The sequence below is a fragment of the Trachemys scripta genome, chromosome 2, assembly GCF_013100865.1.
Source record: "Trachemys scripta elegans isolate TJP31775 chromosome 2, CAS_Tse_1.0, whole genome shotgun sequence".
NCBI classification, from domain to species: domain Eukaryota; kingdom Metazoa; phylum Chordata; order Testudines; family Emydidae; genus Trachemys; species Trachemys scripta.
In genome coordinates, this window is record NC_048299.1 from 32820289 (window position 1) to 32838664 (window position 18376).

At 39.2% G+C, this 18376-nt stretch overlaps 1 protein-coding gene across 1 annotated transcript in view; it reads right to left on the reverse strand.

The window, feature by feature from the left end:
- The window catches only part of MYO3A (myosin IIIA), a 215349-nt gene that overhangs the window by 73373 nt on the left and 123600 nt on the right, over window positions 1–18376 (reverse strand). Inside the window, exons 12-20 of the mRNA XM_034760222.1 lie at window positions 15914–16030; window positions 14930–15034; window positions 14740–14823; window positions 11497–11699; window positions 8125–8223; window positions 7910–8024; window positions 3390–3516; window positions 2290–2500; window positions 1413–1560 (exon numbers count right to left, since the gene is read on the reverse strand). Of these exons, the coding sequence (XP_034616113.1) occupies window positions 1413–1560; window positions 2290–2500; window positions 3390–3516; window positions 7910–8024; window positions 8125–8223; window positions 11497–11699; window positions 14740–14823; window positions 14930–15034; window positions 15914–16030 (1209 nt within the window). The remainder of the gene's footprint in view (window positions 1–1412; window positions 1561–2289; window positions 2501–3389; window positions 3517–7909; window positions 8025–8124; window positions 8224–11496; window positions 11700–14739; window positions 14824–14929; window positions 15035–15913; window positions 16031–18376) is intronic.

Below are 18376 nucleotides of genomic sequence, written 5' to 3' on the forward strand. Positions count from 1 at the left end.
ATTTTCTAGTTATACTTCTAGAAGTTTATTAACCAAGATCTTAAAAAAAACAACCTTTGAGTCAATATACAAAGAAGCAGCTGTTCTTTGTATATTGTTTCAATCTGCTACTGTTCTCTCTTCACACCGTGGCCATTAAATCCTTTAAGACCCCAAAGGCAGCAGTAGCCAATTACTCAGACTTCTGTGATCTACATCTTGGGTGCATCTGGAGGCTTTGGCACCAAAACTGTTGAAGTGGTTGCCACAGACAAAGTCAAACCATCTTTGGCTTAGAGGAGTCCAAGACAAAAGATGATCCTTCTGGTGTAACTGGAAAATCTTCTTCATGAAGATATACAATCACTCCCAAAAGGCTACATCTAACTCCACATGATTATGTTGCCTTTGAAATAATTGGAAACTATCAAATATGTTTGCCACAAAATACTATTTTCCTTTTATTTATACACAAACACGAGAGAGAGAGAGCGAGAGAGACAGAGTGCGAGAGAGACATTTTCCCAACCTTACATCTCTATTATCTACAAAACCAACAATGATTAACAGTTGGGCAAAACCCTGCATTAGTATTAGTAATTAAAAATTATGAGGGTAGGTGACAAAATGCTTTTCAAAAATATATATCTGAAATTTCATCCAATAATGCAGAGAAAGCATCTTTTCACTCTCTAAACCTAAAATGTGAGGGTTGATTACCCAGGACATACAGTACTGGGCAGTACTTCTGTTTTTTGTTAAAACATGTTTTTTCAAATAAGAGAATTAATTGGCTAGCAATTTAAAACTGTTTAACTTAATTTTCATTTAATCCTTTTATAAACTCCTTATGGTCTTTTTACAGTTTTTCTACTGACCCTTTCGAGTTCATTAGCTTTCATAATTACAACACCTAATTTTTCCTCCATCTTTTAAATCAAATTATATAGTGTAATCAAAGTAAATCTTCCATCAGCTGGTTTAGGAGAACAAATTCCTAAATGAGATCCAAATAATTGCAATTATTCTGATTTTTATTATTGGAATTCAATGTTAAAAAGCTTATTAGCATGCTATTAGGAAAGTCATTCTTCAAAAAATATGTACTATATGGCATTTCTGCTTTTTGCTGTTGAACCATAAATTACATAGTACATATTATTCCTCAACAAAACAACAATGCATTTGAATCAAACCCATTATTGCTGTGCTCTGTTGCCTAGAAACTGTAAATTTGAAGTTTAATGCATTTTAGATGGACATTTAAATTACAAATAGCAATCCAACAGTTCTTCACATAATGTATAGACAGAAAGCAGTCTGTTATAGACTACTATTCTGTGCTTCTTAAGAAGAAAGAAGAGTTTAGCTTTTTTGGGTCAGATATTTTATGTTCAGTGCTACTAAACTTGATAAAATATTCCCAAACCTACCTGTTCCCAGGCAAATATATGTTGATTGAAGTAGAACTGAATCTGTTCATTAGCAATATTGATACACAGTTGTTCGAAAGAATTTTTTTTGAAATTTTCAAAGCCAAAGATATCAAGAATCCCAATGTTCAACCCATCATCATTTTCGCTGAAAAAAGGATTTAAAAAGCTCTTCAGATTTTTATCTCTGTTATTTTACATAATACCTAACTTCATTATTGTTTCAAGAAAATAAATAATGGGCCAAACTTATCACTGACCATGGGAGTTACATAAGGATGAATTTTGCCCAATCAGATGAATCTTAATAGAATGATCAATTCTAATATGAAATACAATAATACATGTAAATCTAAGGATGACTGTATATGTCAAACATGATTTATTTACTGTAAGGGTGGATAAACTCACTGGCAAAGACAAGCAGGATTTCCAATTTTAGGTTTAAACTAATATTAAATACATTTAAGCCTATCAAGGAAAAAAAACAGACTATGGTTCACAAATGACACACAGTTGCTCTTTGTTTCTATGGTAATAAAATAGACTTGTAATTAGATACTAGGTATTTCTTCCCTCAGATTATTTGCTCATAATGCTTAGAGCTGACTTTTCAAAATAGACTGTCTGTAGAGAGGCCCCTACATTCATTTTTATGCACCGATATACCTGTTTTAAATATTAAGATTAAGATAGGAGTTTAAATTTGCAATGAGATGCATGCAACAGGTATTTAGAAGCCTAGCTTTAGGCACTGAAGTATGAAAATTTGACCTTACATGTTACTAGCAAAAAATCTGAAGAACATGTAGTTACACAAATCATACATTTCATATTGCAAAGAGATAATTTTTCTACTGGAAAAATGTCCCTTTACCTTAAAAGTTTGTCTGGCTTGAGTAAAGTATTGATGCGATTGACTATCCAACTAAAGAGACGCCCATATAATGCTTTGGCCATGGCATCTCTGACATCAATAGCTTTTTCGACGGTGTTGGGACGGATAATGGTTTCCCCTCGAGTCACCACGCAGTAGGAGGTGAGAGCTTCTTGCAGTTCATCTGCCTGAATGCACAGCAAGGAAGCACCTAGGAAGTGAACAGATGTACTGTTACGACATACACATAATCCACAGGTATATTTTTGCAGGAAGGAGATATTTCTTAATTTCTAAGAGCTAGATTGTAACAGTACAATGTGTCCTGATTATGGGGCTGAGTGGAATTGTGCTGCCCTAAGAGCAGATGAGGGACTCAGTCATAATCTGTAGCTAATTCCCCTCTTGCTCCAGGGTGGGGAAGTCATGTGCACCAGCCCTTTCCCAGGTGCAGATTACTTTCCCTTAAGTGACAGCTCAGCCATGCTGGCCAATGTGTTGGGGACAACATCAAGGCTCCACCCTCTCTCCATCCATTAGAATCATAGAATCATGGATGATTTGGGTTGGAGGAGACCTCAGGAGGTCATCTAGTCCAACCCCCAGCTCCCCCTCATTCATTCAGGAGGAGGAGTAGCAGCTACCTTGTGGATGCTTTTCCACTGTAAGCCCATTGTGACCCACAAGGCAGGTAGCCCAGCTCTACCTCCTCTAGATAAACACTGTAGGAGGTAGAGCTGGTAAAAAAATAAAATTCAAAATTTTGATGACTTTTTCACAAAAAGTTTAAATGGTGACAAAAATCATGAAAATTTCATTTTGCTTTGCACACATCCCCAGTAACAGTCACGCTATCTGAATAAACTATGTGGATGGACACAAAAAGTAAATAATTTGTACACACATAAATATGAAAGAAACCCTTCTTTTTACATTTTTATTAATGTGGATTTGGCATGAATTGAACTGTTGTATTTTAATTAGTCTTGCAAAATTTCCATCTGAATACAGTTTTTATAGATAAATCTAATGTGATAAAATCTCCTGCCTGCTAAAACATTACAGAATTTTAATCTTAAATCAAAGGAAAGAGAACTCACAATTCTCAAGTGCGACTGGATTGGAAATATTGCTCTTGTCAATCATGTGCTCGGATACCACTGAAGAAAACTCAATGTTACCCACGTTTAAAATTGCAGCAAGAATACTGTACACACTGCCAAGTTCCTAAAAAGGAGATTAAAAATGTAGCCATTTATAGTCTTACATTTGGTACCTTAGGCTGCAATAACGGCCAGGTATTCTATACCCCATTTCCATATGTTGAAGATACGCATCTGTCCTGGGCCCTAACATATTGCTATTGACTGCCTCCTCATTTACAGTGGAGCCCGGACTGTCCTGGCGCACACACAGCTGAACGGGAGTCACTGGCTGACCAGATCAATGATCAAGGCAGCAGATACACATGAGATCTTATTTTAGTAAATTGATGCAATTTCCTGATAAGGTTGAGAACTCCTGCTCAGGACAAGTACTGTTAAATTAGCCGTAGTATTTTCATCATGCTCTCCTCTCTCCATCAGTAAGACCAAAGCATCCCTATCCTTGAACCACTTCAGAGGCTTCCTCTTTGAGATCTAATTCAAGCTCTTTGTTCTCACTTTCAAGGTCCTTCACTATCTTTATCTCCATCTCTATTTTTGCTCTCATTGCCTCTTACTCTCCTCACTCTGTTTTCAGTCCTCTTGCTTTACTGCTCCCTTTCCTCACTCCATGCCTTCTAGCACTCTGCCTCCCAAGCCTGGAGCAGTCTCATTCTTCAGACCCTATATAGTCCTGATTCAGAGAAACACTTATTCAGGTCCTTAAGCTCATCCACATTCAGGATAACACTTCAAACACACACTTCATTTTAAGCATGTGCCTAAATCCCATTGTTTTCAAGTTAAGCATGTGTTTAAGTGCTGTCCTGAATGAGGATTTTTTCCTGATCTGGGGCCAATGTTTATAATCTCAATGTAAATTTTAGGTGACATATATAGTAAGTGTCCTTAAATAATAATGAATGATAAGTAAAACTGTAATAGTAATAGATAAAGTAATGGTTTCCTTGTGGTTTTGGCTTTGATCTAGCTGTAAACTTGAATACCCATCTCCATATTTGGTAATTTCTGGTCATTTTCTAAGCAGAGTCAGCCAGTTTTAGTTTCTGTAATGTAGACTAGGGTTAAAGTAGAATTTGGGGCTATTATTTTTCTTAAGGGTGCAGAGTATTGGACAAGCATTTTGTCAGATGGGCTACTCATCACTCCACAGCATTTTATATCATAATATTTTGTAACACGCTGGCATCATTTATTCAGATAAAATCCTTAATTACCTTTAATTGCTCAAAAATATTTGATCTTATTTTCAACACTTTCAGAATTGAATCCAGCACAAATCCAATACTTAATGAAAATGAATTATTCCAGCTACTCCAAAGCCAACTAAAAAAGCTCACTCTAAAAATTACTCTTACGATGATTGGCAAACAGTATGTATGTTTGTAAAGTGATTATTTTTATTTCAAGCCTAAGAATGTGGAGGAAATTCAAAGAAATGGATAACTTGACTTTTGCCATTATGTTGTATAATGGGTATATCAATGGACATTTTTGTGCCATTTTCCAGTAGGTGTTAAATCTGGTTGATCTATTTAGTACAGAATGATTATTGTGCACCCCAAGCAGTCCTTTCCTCTTACTTTTGTCATGCAGTCTTAAGTAAAACAGTGTGAGTTTAGGACAGAGAGCAAAGTATAGAGTATGTAGTTACCATTACAGCATGCTAGCCAGTTTAAAAGAGAGATTTCATAAAAACATGTAGGCTGCATTTTAATCAGAATGCACAAGACTATGTTCAGGGCCCCTGTTAATAGAACAAGAATTGTGGATATATAGAGAAACTCCTCTGTGCACCATGATGAAACGTCAAAGGTTAGGGGTACGTTATTGCACCTTTCCATGGAGGAGCCTCTTTCTGATGCAGCATCTTTCTCTAGACAAAAAGTAGCTATCTCTGTGCATACAGAGTTTGATTCCTGCCATATAGCCACAGTTCTGCAAAGGGTATGGTGCAGAGACACACAGCCCCAGTGGCAGTGCTGGGAGACATTATGCCTGGATTAGGTACAAGGATTCCAGGAGCTCTGGGAACCACCACTGCTGTGTCACCCTTCAAAAGAGTGCAGTATCCACACCCCTCTGTACCTAGCCTTCTCTGCTAGCTGGGGTGGAAGTGGGTCAGACAAGAGCCCCACCCTCTTTTGAGAGGCTACCACTTCCACGAGGAATAGCCCCATGGAATCCTTCATAGGAGGCTCAACTAACAAGAAAGACTCTTTATGCCTCTCCTTCCCCATCCACTCAGAAACTAAGCACACCCTGTCCCACAACCTTCTGCAAAGTGACTAGAAGATGCATGCTGGCACTGTACATAGTGTGGCCAATCATGTTTCTCAGTGGACTTCCAAAATATCAGAAGTGACACCTCCTCTTTTGGGCCATATAGGGTCATTGCTATATGCAGGTGATGCTCTTATCAATTAAAATGAATGTTTAAGCACGGGGAACAGGAACAGGCTGGTGTAACTGCATAGTACACTTCATGCCCCACAAGGTCCTGTTATGAGGGTGGCTCTGCTGATGACAGTTCTACAACCTTCACATTCATGTAGGCCAGTTCTGAAGATAGGGAAGTACTGCTGACAGGAGATTTTGGGGCCTTACCATCTGCCAAACAGCGCCGGAGTTGTGAATAAGTATCAAAAGGAAAAAGAAGAGAATAGACTTGGGGAAAAAAGATGAAAATTCAGATTCACTGCTAAAAGGTTTCATCTGCTTTCGCTACATAGGTTTGCAGCAAGGTAGGTAATGGGGCTGATTGAAAGTTTTCTGTCAAAAAAAATTTTCCAACAGAAAATGGATTTTTGAGTAAATGAATTTTTTGGCAAAAGTGTCCACTTCCCATTGAAAAAATTGATATTTTTTATCAAAAAATCAATGCCTAAAAATGAAATATTTGGATTCTGAAATGCCATTTCAGAGCCTCATGGGAGTTGTCTCATGCTCCCATTCTCCTTTATGTGCCAGGCTCTCCAGTCAGACTTCATCTCCCATGATTCCATATAACTGCCATGATGTATCACCTCCCTCAGTAGGGGAAACCACAGTGCATAATGGGAGATACACCTCTACCCTGATGTAACGCTGTCCTCGGGAGCCAAAAAATCTTACCGCATTATAGGTGAAACCGCATTACATCAAACTTGCTTTGATCCGCCGGAGTGCGCAGCCCCGCCCCCCTCCTCCCCGAGCACTGCTTTACCGCGTTATATCTGAATTCGTGTTATATCGGGGCGAGTTATATCGGGGTAGAGGTGTACTTTTGATACTTATTGACAACTCCAGTGTCATAAAACAGCAGGTAATGCTGTTTCTGATTTTAATTTTTTTGCAAACAATTCAAAATTTTCCATGGAAAAAAAGCTGTAGTGAGTAATAAAGAAATACATCATTAATGGCAAAACAGCCAGGAAAGTATTACTAAAACACAGGGGAAAAGTTTCATACATATTTCTTCATAGCTAAAATATTACCCTTAATGATGGCACGGTGAATGTTAACACGTCATCAGCCATATATATCTTTCCCATCCAAACTAGACCTGTGAAAAGTCTCACACTTGGAATTTTAGAAAACTCTCAGATTTTCTTTTGTAAACTAGTATTCTATTTTTATAGATTTGCCTCTTTTTAGTACCTCCTTCCTGTTGGACTTGCTCCTCCAGGACTAGGCACCAACAGTGTCATGCATAGTATGCTGAGAAATATTAATAACCATGAATAGCAACATTATAATGCAGCTCCTCTACTAATGGCACATGAAATTCCTTGTTTCAAAGCAGCTGATGAAGGGAGACTTTAAAAAGAAACAGGCTGATATTTATTGTAATTATATCTGGTACAGGCTTACAAGAGAGAACCAGTGGCCTGCACATCCGTGAAAAGGGGTAATAAGAAAGAAGAATGGATTAAATTAGTGGTCATTGATAAGACTCACTCTGACATGACAGGTTCGATCCTCTCAATGCATTTCAACTATCCTTGCCAAAGACTCCTTATTTCAAACTCTAATTTAAAAAGTGAATAAAGCTTACACTAACTAGGCTAAAATTATAGGCTTATTAAAAGTTACAAACATTATTTTCTATGCACTTATTTTGTAAATAACTTTTTTCAAATATTCAGCTGTGTTATGGCCACTGATTTTATAATATTGTTGACTAATAATACTTTCTTAGTATATAGATGCTTAAAAACTTTTAAAAGAAGTAAAATATGTAACAATATAATGACAAACTGACCATGGAATATCCAAATATGTCTCAGAATCATAGCCAAAGTGAGCAATACAATGAAGGAAACTGGTTGTATTTTTAGCCAAAATGAGAAAAATAGTGAAGAAAATTAGTTATATTCTTTGTATGCATTTTCCCTTTATTACCTCTTGTCACAGAAAGAAGCATAGGAATGTTTCAAAAAAATGAAAAAGATTGAAATGTTATCAGCACTCACCTCCATTGTAAAACCTATGACTTTGAAGCACTGCTCAATTAATTCAAACTGAGACTTATAGAAATTATTGTTCATAAAATCTTGAGCTGTTCGGAGATGTTCATTTTGCAGATACCTGAAAGGGTTGAGGAACGAAGGGTTATAATCCGAATGAGGTTGAGCCAACTACACTGTATTCCTTAGAAATCAATTTATGTAAAAAGAAACTGTGTTACCTGGGTGGCTTATACTCTGGCAGTTTATAATGTGCCAGTTTTTTCTTTTCTGCTAAACCAGCATAGATGTAATAAAAAATATGGAAATTTCTCTCTCCCCTGAAACAACAAAAGCAATTATTTGTTTAAGTAACAAAGTTGTACTGCTAGATTTATTGATGGCATTGCTGCTATTGTTAAACATCATTAAAAATAGTGAGCCAGATCTTCAGCTGCTGTAAATTGACATGGCTCCACTGAAGTCAATGGAATTCCATCAGTTTATACCTGCTGAGTATTTGGTGCAGTGATTTTAAGTAGCTCCATCTTTTTCTGTGCAAGCTTTTCTTGTGTCATGTCTACCAATGCAGATGATGTAGAAGCAGCTAAATGCGGCACTGTGGTGTTTGATACAATAAGTAAATACTGGGTCAGATCTTGGAAATTGCCCACAACCTTAGTAAACTGTGCCCAGAGGAACTCTGTTCAAACCTTCCCTCCCAGGCACAGCTGCATTCTCACTATGGGTTTGATCCTGCAAGGTTCTGTGAGATTTGACTGATTCAGAAAAGGATTTAAATACATGTGTAAATTTAAGCACATTCTACTGACATATCCTGTTTAAGTGATCTCACTGACCTCATCAGAAATCAGAAAGCCCAGGGAAAAAGTTCAATACAAGCCATTATTTTAGGGGAAAAGGCTGATTTTATTCTGAAAAATCCAAGATTCTATAACTGAAGTTTGATTGGGGAAAAAATTGTCAATAACAGCGTTTCCTAAAACTGGACCAAACTTTAAACTGTGTATTTGCTAAATCAGCTCAGAGGAAACAGAGATAATAAAATAAAATAAAGAAAGAAAGAAAATAAATTAATGGAGATATCCCATCTCCTAGAACTGGAAGGGACCTTGAAAGGTCATCGAGTCCAGCCCCCTGCCTTCACTAGCAGGACCAAGTACTGATTTTGCCCCAGATCCCTAAGTGGCATTTGTGTTACATAGGTACTTCAGGTAACAGGCTCTTACAGAATCAAAACACTTTTAGTTTTAGTCAGTGAGGGAAACATTAAAAATAGAGTTGGGGGCAAGATTTCCCTGTGCCAAGTTCTAACCTTTTGCCATTAATTATTATTAATGACAAAATATATCTACTAAAATATTTTTTTGTACTTTAATGTACTATATGTGAAAATAAACAGCTGATATTGTATAGGAATTTACTTTCATATGAATTTATTCTATGAAATGTTTAATTTCTCTATCATTTGTTATTTTATTACACACACACACACTTAACAAATATATATGTGTAGTTGGTTCATACTCCTGTATAAGCAAAATTATATTAGAATCTCCAGGATTTAACCAAATATTATGCATACAAGTTACATTACTAAGGGAAAATTAAAGGAAAATTAATCCAACAATATACTTAACATAATATTAAGGGCTTAATTTAAACTAGGGCTGTCAAGTAATTAAAAAATTAATTGTGATTGATCGTGCAATTAATCTGGCTGTTAAACAATAATAAAATACTATTTATTTAAATATTTTTGGATGTTTTCTACATTTTCAAATATATTGATTTCAATTACAACACAGAATACAAAGTGTACAGTGCTCACATTATATTTGCATTGTAAAAAAATTAAATAGTATTCTTCAGTTCACATAATACAAGAACTGTAGTGCAATCTCTTTATCATGAAAGTTGAACTTACAAATGTAAAATTATGTACAAAAAACCTGCATTCAAAAATAAAAAAATGTAAAATTTTAGAGCCTGCAAGTCCACTCAGTCCTACTTCTTGTGCAGCCAATCGCTCAGACAAACAAGTTTGTTTACATTTGCAGGAGACAATGCTGACCGCTTCTTGTTTACAATGTCACCTGAAAGTGAGAACAGGTGTTCTCATGGCACTGTTGTAGCCGGCGTTGCAAGATATTTACGTGCCAGATGTGCTAAAGATTCAGATGTCCCTTCATGCTTTACCCACCATTTCAGGGGGCATGCGTCCATGCTGATGACGGGTTCTGCTCAATAACAATCCAAAGCAGTGTGGACCGATGTATATTCATATTCATTATCTGAGTCAGAAGCCACCAGAAGAAGGTTGATTTTCTTTTTTGGTGGTTCGGGTTCTGTAGTTTCCACATCGGAATGTTGCTCTTTTAAGACTTCTGAAAACGTGCTCCACACCTCATCCCTCTCAGATTTTGGAAGGCACTTCAGATTCTTAAACCTTGGGTTGAGTGCTGTAGCTATCTTTAGAACTCTCACATTGGTACCTTCTTTGCGTTTTGTCAAATCTGCTGTGAAGGTGTTCTTAAAATGCACAACATGTGCTGGGTCATCACTGAGACTGCTATAACATGAAATATATGGCAGAATGCAGATTAAACAGAGCAGGGGACATACATTTTTCCCCCAAAGAATTCAGTCACAAATTTAATTAACACTTCTTTTTTAAACAAGTGTTATCAGCATGCAAGTATGTCCTCTGGAATGGCGGCCAAAGCATAAAGGGGAATACGAATGTTTAGCATATCTGACACGTACCTTACAATGCTGCCTACAAAAGTGCCATGCAAACACCTGTTCTCACTTTCTGGTGACATTGTAAATAAGAAGCGGGCAGCATTATCTCCTGTAAATGTAAACAAACTTGTTTGTCTTAGCGATGGGCTGAACAAGAAGTAGGACTGAGTGGACCTGTAGACTCTGAAGTTTTACATGGTTTTGCTTTTGTGTAAGTTGAACTTTCATGACAAAGGGATTGCACTACAGTACTTGTATGAGGTGAATTGAAAACTACTATTTCTTTTGTTTATCATTTTTACTGTGCAAATATTTGTAATAAAAAAATACACTGATTTCAATTACAACACAGAATACAGTGTATATGAAAATGTAGAAAAACATCCAAAGTATTTAATGAATTTCAATTGGTATTCTATTGTTTAACAGTGCAATTAAAACTTGGATTAATCGTGATAAATTTTTTTAATCATGATTATTTTTTTTTAATTAATTGCATGAATTAACTGTGATTAATCAACAACCCTAAATTAAACCCAGACAAATAAGGAAATGTAGAGTTAAAACTATTAGAATATCCTTAGTCCTGCCCACGTATGCTTATCCTTTTTGCTATACAATATATGCAAGAATTTTTTAAAAACAGACCTGTTTAAATAAACCAGAATGTAATAAAATATACTGTAAGCTATTTTAATTTAAATTATACCTTTAGAACCTAGCAACCTCTTGTTTATTTGAAAGAAAAAAACCTTGCTAATCTTCTACTTGAATACGATAAAAGATTTCCCACATTGCACACCTGCTTTGTTTACTTTAAAATGGGTCGATTGTTCCTTTTTACTTACACAGCCTGATGGACAACTCTGGATTTTTCAAGGAGGTATTCTGAAATTTGAGCTCCTACTACAGTTCCTCCACAAGTGAATTTCATTTCTAAGTATTTTCCAAATCTGCTGGAGTTATCATTGATAATAGTGCCTGCATTTCCAAATGCCTCTACAAGATTGTTCACTTGGAGTATCTTCTCCTGGAGAGTCCTATTATTGGCCTAGATATAAATGCCAAAATACAGAAAAGTTATTGCTCAAGAATAATACCAAAATAACTTTTCAAATGGGTCTTTCCATTTACATCTGCTATTGAGAGTTATCGTTTGTTTATTCTGTGTACTTCTGGAATCTTTATTTAGGTATCACAATAAACATCAGATCTCTGTAATTTCTTCCTTCTTTTTTTCTCCTGCACCTATGGGCAAAGCCCTTTTCCTTGCCCATACAGGCCCCAATTCAGCAAGGTTCTTAAACACGTACCAAGCTTTAAGCAGATCAATACAGTACTTAGGTAACGGGACTGTGACGTGCTTAAAGCTAGGGACTTGCCTAAGTACCTTACTGAATGAGGGAGGCAACCTAGTGACAGAGGATGTGGAAAAAGCTAATGTACTCAATGATTTTTTTTTTGCCTCTGTCTTCACGCACAAGGTCAGCTCCCAGATTGCTGCACTGGGCAGTACAGCATGGGGAGAAGGTGACCAACCCTCTGTGGAGAAAGAAGTGGTTCAGGACTATTTAGAAAAACTGGACGTGCACAAGTCCATGGGGCCGGATGCGCTGCATCCGAGGGTGCTAAAAGAGTTGGCGGGTGAGACTGCAGAGCCATTAGCCATTATTTTTGAAAACTCATGGCGATCGGGGGAGGTCCCAGATGACTGGAAAAAGGCTAATGTAGTGCCCATCTTTACAAAAGGGAAGAAGGAGGATCCGGGGAACTACAGGCCAGTCAGCCTCACCTCAGTCCCTGGAAAAATCATGGAGCAGGTCCTCAAGGAATCAATTATGAAACATTTAGAGGAGAGGAAAGTGATCAGGAACAGTCAGCATGGATTCACGAAGGGGAAGTCGTGCCTGACTAACCTAATTGCCTTCTATGATGAGATAACTGGCTCTGTGGATGAGGGGAAAGCAGTGGATGTGTTATTTCTTGACTTTAGCAAAGCTTTTGATACGGTCTCCCACAGTATTCTTGCCACCAAGTTAAAGAAGTATGGGCTGGATGAATGGACTGTAAGGTGGATAGAAAGCTGGCTAGATCGTCGGGCTCAACGGGTAGTGATCAATGGCTCCATGTCTAGTTGGCAGCCGGTTTCAAGTGGAGTGCCCCAAGGGTCGGTCCTGGGGCCGGTTTTGTTTAATATCTTTATTAATGATCTGGAGGATGGTGTGGACTGCACTCTCAGCAAGTTTGCAGATGACACTAAACTAGGAGGCGTGGTAGATACACTAGAGGGTAGGGATCGGATACAGAGGGACCTAGACAAATTAGAGGATTGGGCAGAAAAAAACCTGATGAGGTTCAATAAGGACAAGTGCAGAGTCCTGCACTTAGGACGGAAGAATCCCATGCACTGCTACAGACTAGGGACCGAATGGCTAGGTAGCAGTTCTGCTGAAAAGGACCTAGGGGTCACAGTGGACGAGAAGCTGGATATGAGTCAACAGTGTGCTCTTGTTGCCAAGAAGGCTAACGGCATTTTGGGCTGTATAAGTAGGGGCATTGCCAGCAGATCGAGGAACGTGATCGTTCCCCTTTATTCGACATTGGTGAGGCCTCATCTGGAATACTGTGTCCAGTTTTGGGCCCCACACTACAAGAAGGATGTGGAAAAATTGGAAAGAGTCCAGCGGAGGGCAACAAAAATGATTAGGGGTCTGGAGCACATGACTTATGAGGAGAGGCTGAGAGAACTGGGATTGTTTAGTCTCCAGAAGAGAAGAATGAGGGGGGATTTGATAGCAGCCTTCAACTACCTGAAGGGGAGTTCCAAAGAGGATGGAGCTCGGCTGTTCTCAGTGGTGGCAGATGACAGAACAAGGAGCAATGGTCTCAAGTTGCAGTGGGGGAGGTCCAGGTTGGATATCAGGAAAAACTATTTCACTAGGAGGGTGGTGAAACACTGGAATGCATTACCTAGGGAGGTGGTGGAGTCTCCTTCCTTGGAGGTTTTTAAGGCCCGGCTTGACAAAGCCCTGGCTGGGATGATTTAGCTGGGAATTGGTCCTGCTTTGAGCAGGGGGTTGGACTAGATGACCTCTTGAGGTCCCTTCCAACTCTGATATTCTATGATTCTATGATTCTACCTTACTGTATTGGGGCCTTAACTTTTATCCATCCAACTATCCATCCCAGGTTTTTATACCTCACCCATCACCATGGTAAAGGAACACCTCAGACTGATTTACTGTATGCTTGAAACAAGGGCTTAAGATGTAAAGTGAAATCCTGGATTCACTGATCTCAATGGGAGTCAATGGCATAATTCCCAATTACTTCAGTGGGGCCAAGAATTCACCCATGCACTCATTTTCAGCACAGTCTTCGTGTTTTCACTCTTCTCCTTAGAATAACCGTAGGAAGATGGGTATCTAATGGGGAAAATAATTGGCCCAATATTAAGAGGTCACTCCTACAGGCTTAAGAAGACATCCTTGTGCAGTGACCTTTACTTGCTGAATGTGCCACTGCTCACTGCACCCAGCCTTTAATATGCAAAACTCTCAAGATGTGACCCAAATTTAGACATACTTGTGATTTGCTTTAAGGAGCCAAACCATCAAGTCAGCCTTTCTGGTCTGAATCATATGGAAAGACAGTGACACTGAAAACAATCCATTGCTTAAGTGAGGTGAGCATGTCAAAAGGTGAAACAGAATCCTACATGGTACATTTTGGAAAAATTTAGGACAGTCCCTAAGGCAGACAATTGCCCAAGAAGGGTAAAACTTTGACTGTGCTGTGTAATATTTTACAGCATTCCAATATTGTTTCCAAGTGGACTAAGGCAGGGTTGAACTGGGGGAGGCACATCGGCCCCTCTCTGACACTGGAAAGGTTGGCTGGAGAAGGTAATATAGTCCTGGGCCACATCACCTTTTCCACATCTTATCCTCAACCCTCCACTAGCAGATTCCAATGCAGAATTAGGGTATTTGGGGTCTGTAAAAAATACTGCAGGTTTGGGATTATGTTCCCATCTGTTCAGGTTTCAGGCTTTAGAGAGACTTGTGGGAGCACACACTTTAAAAACATACCTTTCCCAAGACTGTGAGCTGCTGAACCAGGAGGTGGGCACTCTGTGTCTTGCCAGCTCCACTTTCTCCAGAAATGACAATACACTGAAGAAGAAGACAAGAGCAGAAGTCCATTTGTCCTCATTGCATCCCTCTCAGAAGAGAAAAGGATATGACATATAAATCTGATTGTGTAAATAAATACCTTTACCTGATCCGAGTTGTATGTTACCATGGATTGGTATCCAATGTCAGCCACAGCAAAGATGTGGGGAGGATTGGCAGTCCGCTTTGCTCCAATATACAGTTTGGAATGCTGAGGGTCAGAACACTGCAAATGTTTTCTGAGTTCCTTTAATATCTATTTTTGTATTATTTTATCATATTTTCATTATATTTCTTCATAAATAAAGAATTATTGATTATTATTACTATACTGTGGACCAATGGATCCTTTGTATTATATTTTAAATACTATTAAAAAGGAACTGGTATTCTTTGAAATCTCATCAGACCTTGATTATGTAAAATATGAAATCAAAATAATTAGATCAAAATTTCACAAAGTATTGAATTACCATTTCATACCATTTTCTTTTCATATGCCAATTTAGTATTTTGGTATGTTTTAAGGTGGCAACCCTTAGCAGATGTTCTTTTCTTTACTTGCCATAACCGATAACAAACGATAACAAACTTTTATTTGATCGACTGTCATATCAGTCACCCGTTGCACAAGTAACACCAATTACACTGGTGTACTACTGAAGTAAATGGGAGAACCAGGCTCTTGTGAAGCACAATGAGGAGTAACATTGGGTGGTATAAGCCTCTATCAGAAAACAAGATAAGTGGAATTTGGGGAACTTATTGTACTCAGGGCTTCACTGTGTGTGTGTGTGTGTGTGTGTGTGTGTGTGTGTGTGTGTGTAAAAGAGAGAGAGAAAGAGAGAGAGAGAGGGTGCATGAGAGACAAACTGTCTCATGTATGCTCAGGAATTCAGCATATAGGATTGAACCCATTTATATCAATATATATGCCCATGTGCATGCTAGGTGATGATTTATTGATAATTCTGTTACTTAGCTGTTGTATTAAACATCATGAGTGGTATTACTCAGTATTTAATATGAATTTTCAAATTTTACTGGAAAGCACTGCAAGCAAAACACAACTGAAACTCTTTCTTCACACCTGTGCAGAATAAAGGTCTAAGTTCCTAAATGGATTGACAGCGATGAGAATGTCTCCTACATATGTGTAGATCTGATCCCTGGCATAGCTCTTCTGCAACTGCTCCGTTACTGAATTCTGTTGTAAAAAAGAATAGGAAAGCCAAGGCACGTTCGAGTTAATGCTTAGAAACATGTTGGTACCTTCAAACACAGTGGCATTTAGAGGCCACAATATTTTTGTATCCCCATCCCCTATGAATCACATAAACACATATCTTCAGATCATTGTACAAATATTAACTAATTAATAACACAGGAACACAATCAATTTTATTCATTTATGACTCCCTAATCTCTCTTTTTAAACTCTCTACCCCAAGGATTCACATCATTGTTCCATGCAAAGATCACTAGACTGAATTCAGACCTGCCATTCCAAGTTCTCAGATTGTTGCCTCAGTTCTGATCATATAGACATATAAGTCCATCTGTTTGGATCTCTCTGAAACCTTTTACACTGCACGTTTAAATGTGCACTTCCTGGAGTAGACTAAGCATCTACAAATATAAATCAATAGATACTAGTTTGAACATATTTATATATTAACACGCTCTGGAATCAGCTCTTGATCTGGTCTGATGTCAGTTTTTTTACTGCCTCAGCAGTGAAAAGCAAACAGAAAGTTGCCATAAATTGGAAGCTGATTTCCCCAAGCACAGGAATGGCACAATGCTGGTAAGCCAACTCTTTGCCACTTGTCTCACCCTAATTTTCCACAGAGGAAGCCAAAAAGAGGCAGAAAAGGGTGCTCTGTCAAATCCCTAGCTGAGGCACCAGTTGGCTGTAGCCTGGGGTAACTTAGAGCAGTCCTTGAAGCTACTCTACGTTACACAGGGTGATGTTTCAATTACCAGCCGGACCAGCATCAGGAATGAAAAGGTTTCTTAAGAGTCACCGTCCCCCTAAACTGCGCTGAGTGTAAATTTGATACAGTTGAGAATTGAACTGTCTGTATTTGAAAGAAAGAAAAATAGGGGGAAACTCAAGAAGCTGCAACAGGGATGGTAACATTTACTCCCACAGGAAAAACACGATGAAAGCATTTCACTGGCTTGGAAATCTATCCTTTGTCTTGTTTTGAACCATACCTTTCAATATACTGAATATCATCTCCCTTTATAAGCATGACATGGCTTTTGCTGAATGGACTCCTTGGCAAACAGTAGAAATCTTACTGTCAGCATATGGCTATTCTGAATGTAAAGAAATGTTTGGATGTGAGCTCTACCCATTGGATGAATAGCCTGGATTACCTGAGCTACTGTCCTATTAATTAGCTAATGTTTGTACAGTGCTTTGAAGATGTACAGCACTCTATAAGTGCTGTTATCACTATGCAGTGCTCACAGTATGTCTACAGAAGAGCCAAGTTCAGGGCTCACTAATGGCTGCTGTGTCAGTGACGTTTAATTTGCAGATAGAGATTATGAATTTTATTCTCTTGTGTAGCAGTCCCTGAACCATTCAGCAGAGCAACATTGGCATTTCATCCACATCCACCCACTGCCTCTGAACTGCAGGTAAAAATTGTGGCCTGATTATTCTCTTTCCCATACACACTAGTATAAATCTGAGGTAACTCCGCTGATGAAAATGGAGTTGCACTATTGTCAAGTTAGAGAAAGAGGAGATTTAAGCCCTATGATGGCATTCCCTAGCAAAAAGGAGGTAAATGAAATCGTGGAAATAACTGTTTGCACTAAGAATATTGCTAAGTAGCACCCCAGGAAGGAAAGCTTTAAAAGCAGAATTTTTGGTCACAGTGTTCTTTTCCTTTCATGTTGCTTGTCACAAAAGGGATCCCCTTTTCAAACTTGGGCAAACAGCAGTATTTTAAGTATTTAAAGTGCTGCAAAAGTTGGTCTTATGTGGCCAGATCCTGAGCTGGTGTAAACTGGCATAGCACCATTGACTTCAATGACGCTACAGCAGTTTATGCCAGCTAAGAATCTGGCCCACGATGAAGTGTTAATATTAGGGTTACCATATTTTGTGCCTCCAAATGGAGGACACTCCACGGGGCCCCGGCCCCGCCCCCAACCCCGCCCACGCCCCGCCCCAACTCCACCCCTTCCCCAAAGTCTCCGCCCCCTCCCCTACTTCCCGTGAACATTTGATTCGCGGGAAGCTTGAAGCAGGTAAGGAGGGTGTGGGGGGAGGAGGCGCGGCCCAGGCTGGCCCCCCCGGTGGCACCAGCCTGGGTCGGCTCGGGCCCTGGGATGCCGGCTCCGGGCCCGAGCACCCCCGGCCCGCCCAGCACTGCTGGCCCCCGGGGCCCCCGGCCGAGCACCCCCGGCTCGCCCAGCACCGCCGGCCCACGGTGGCCCGGCGCACCCCCCGGCGGCCCAGCACTGCCGGTCCTCGGCGGCCCAGCGCACCGCCCGGCACTGCCGGTCCCCGGCAGCCCGGCGCACCCCCCAG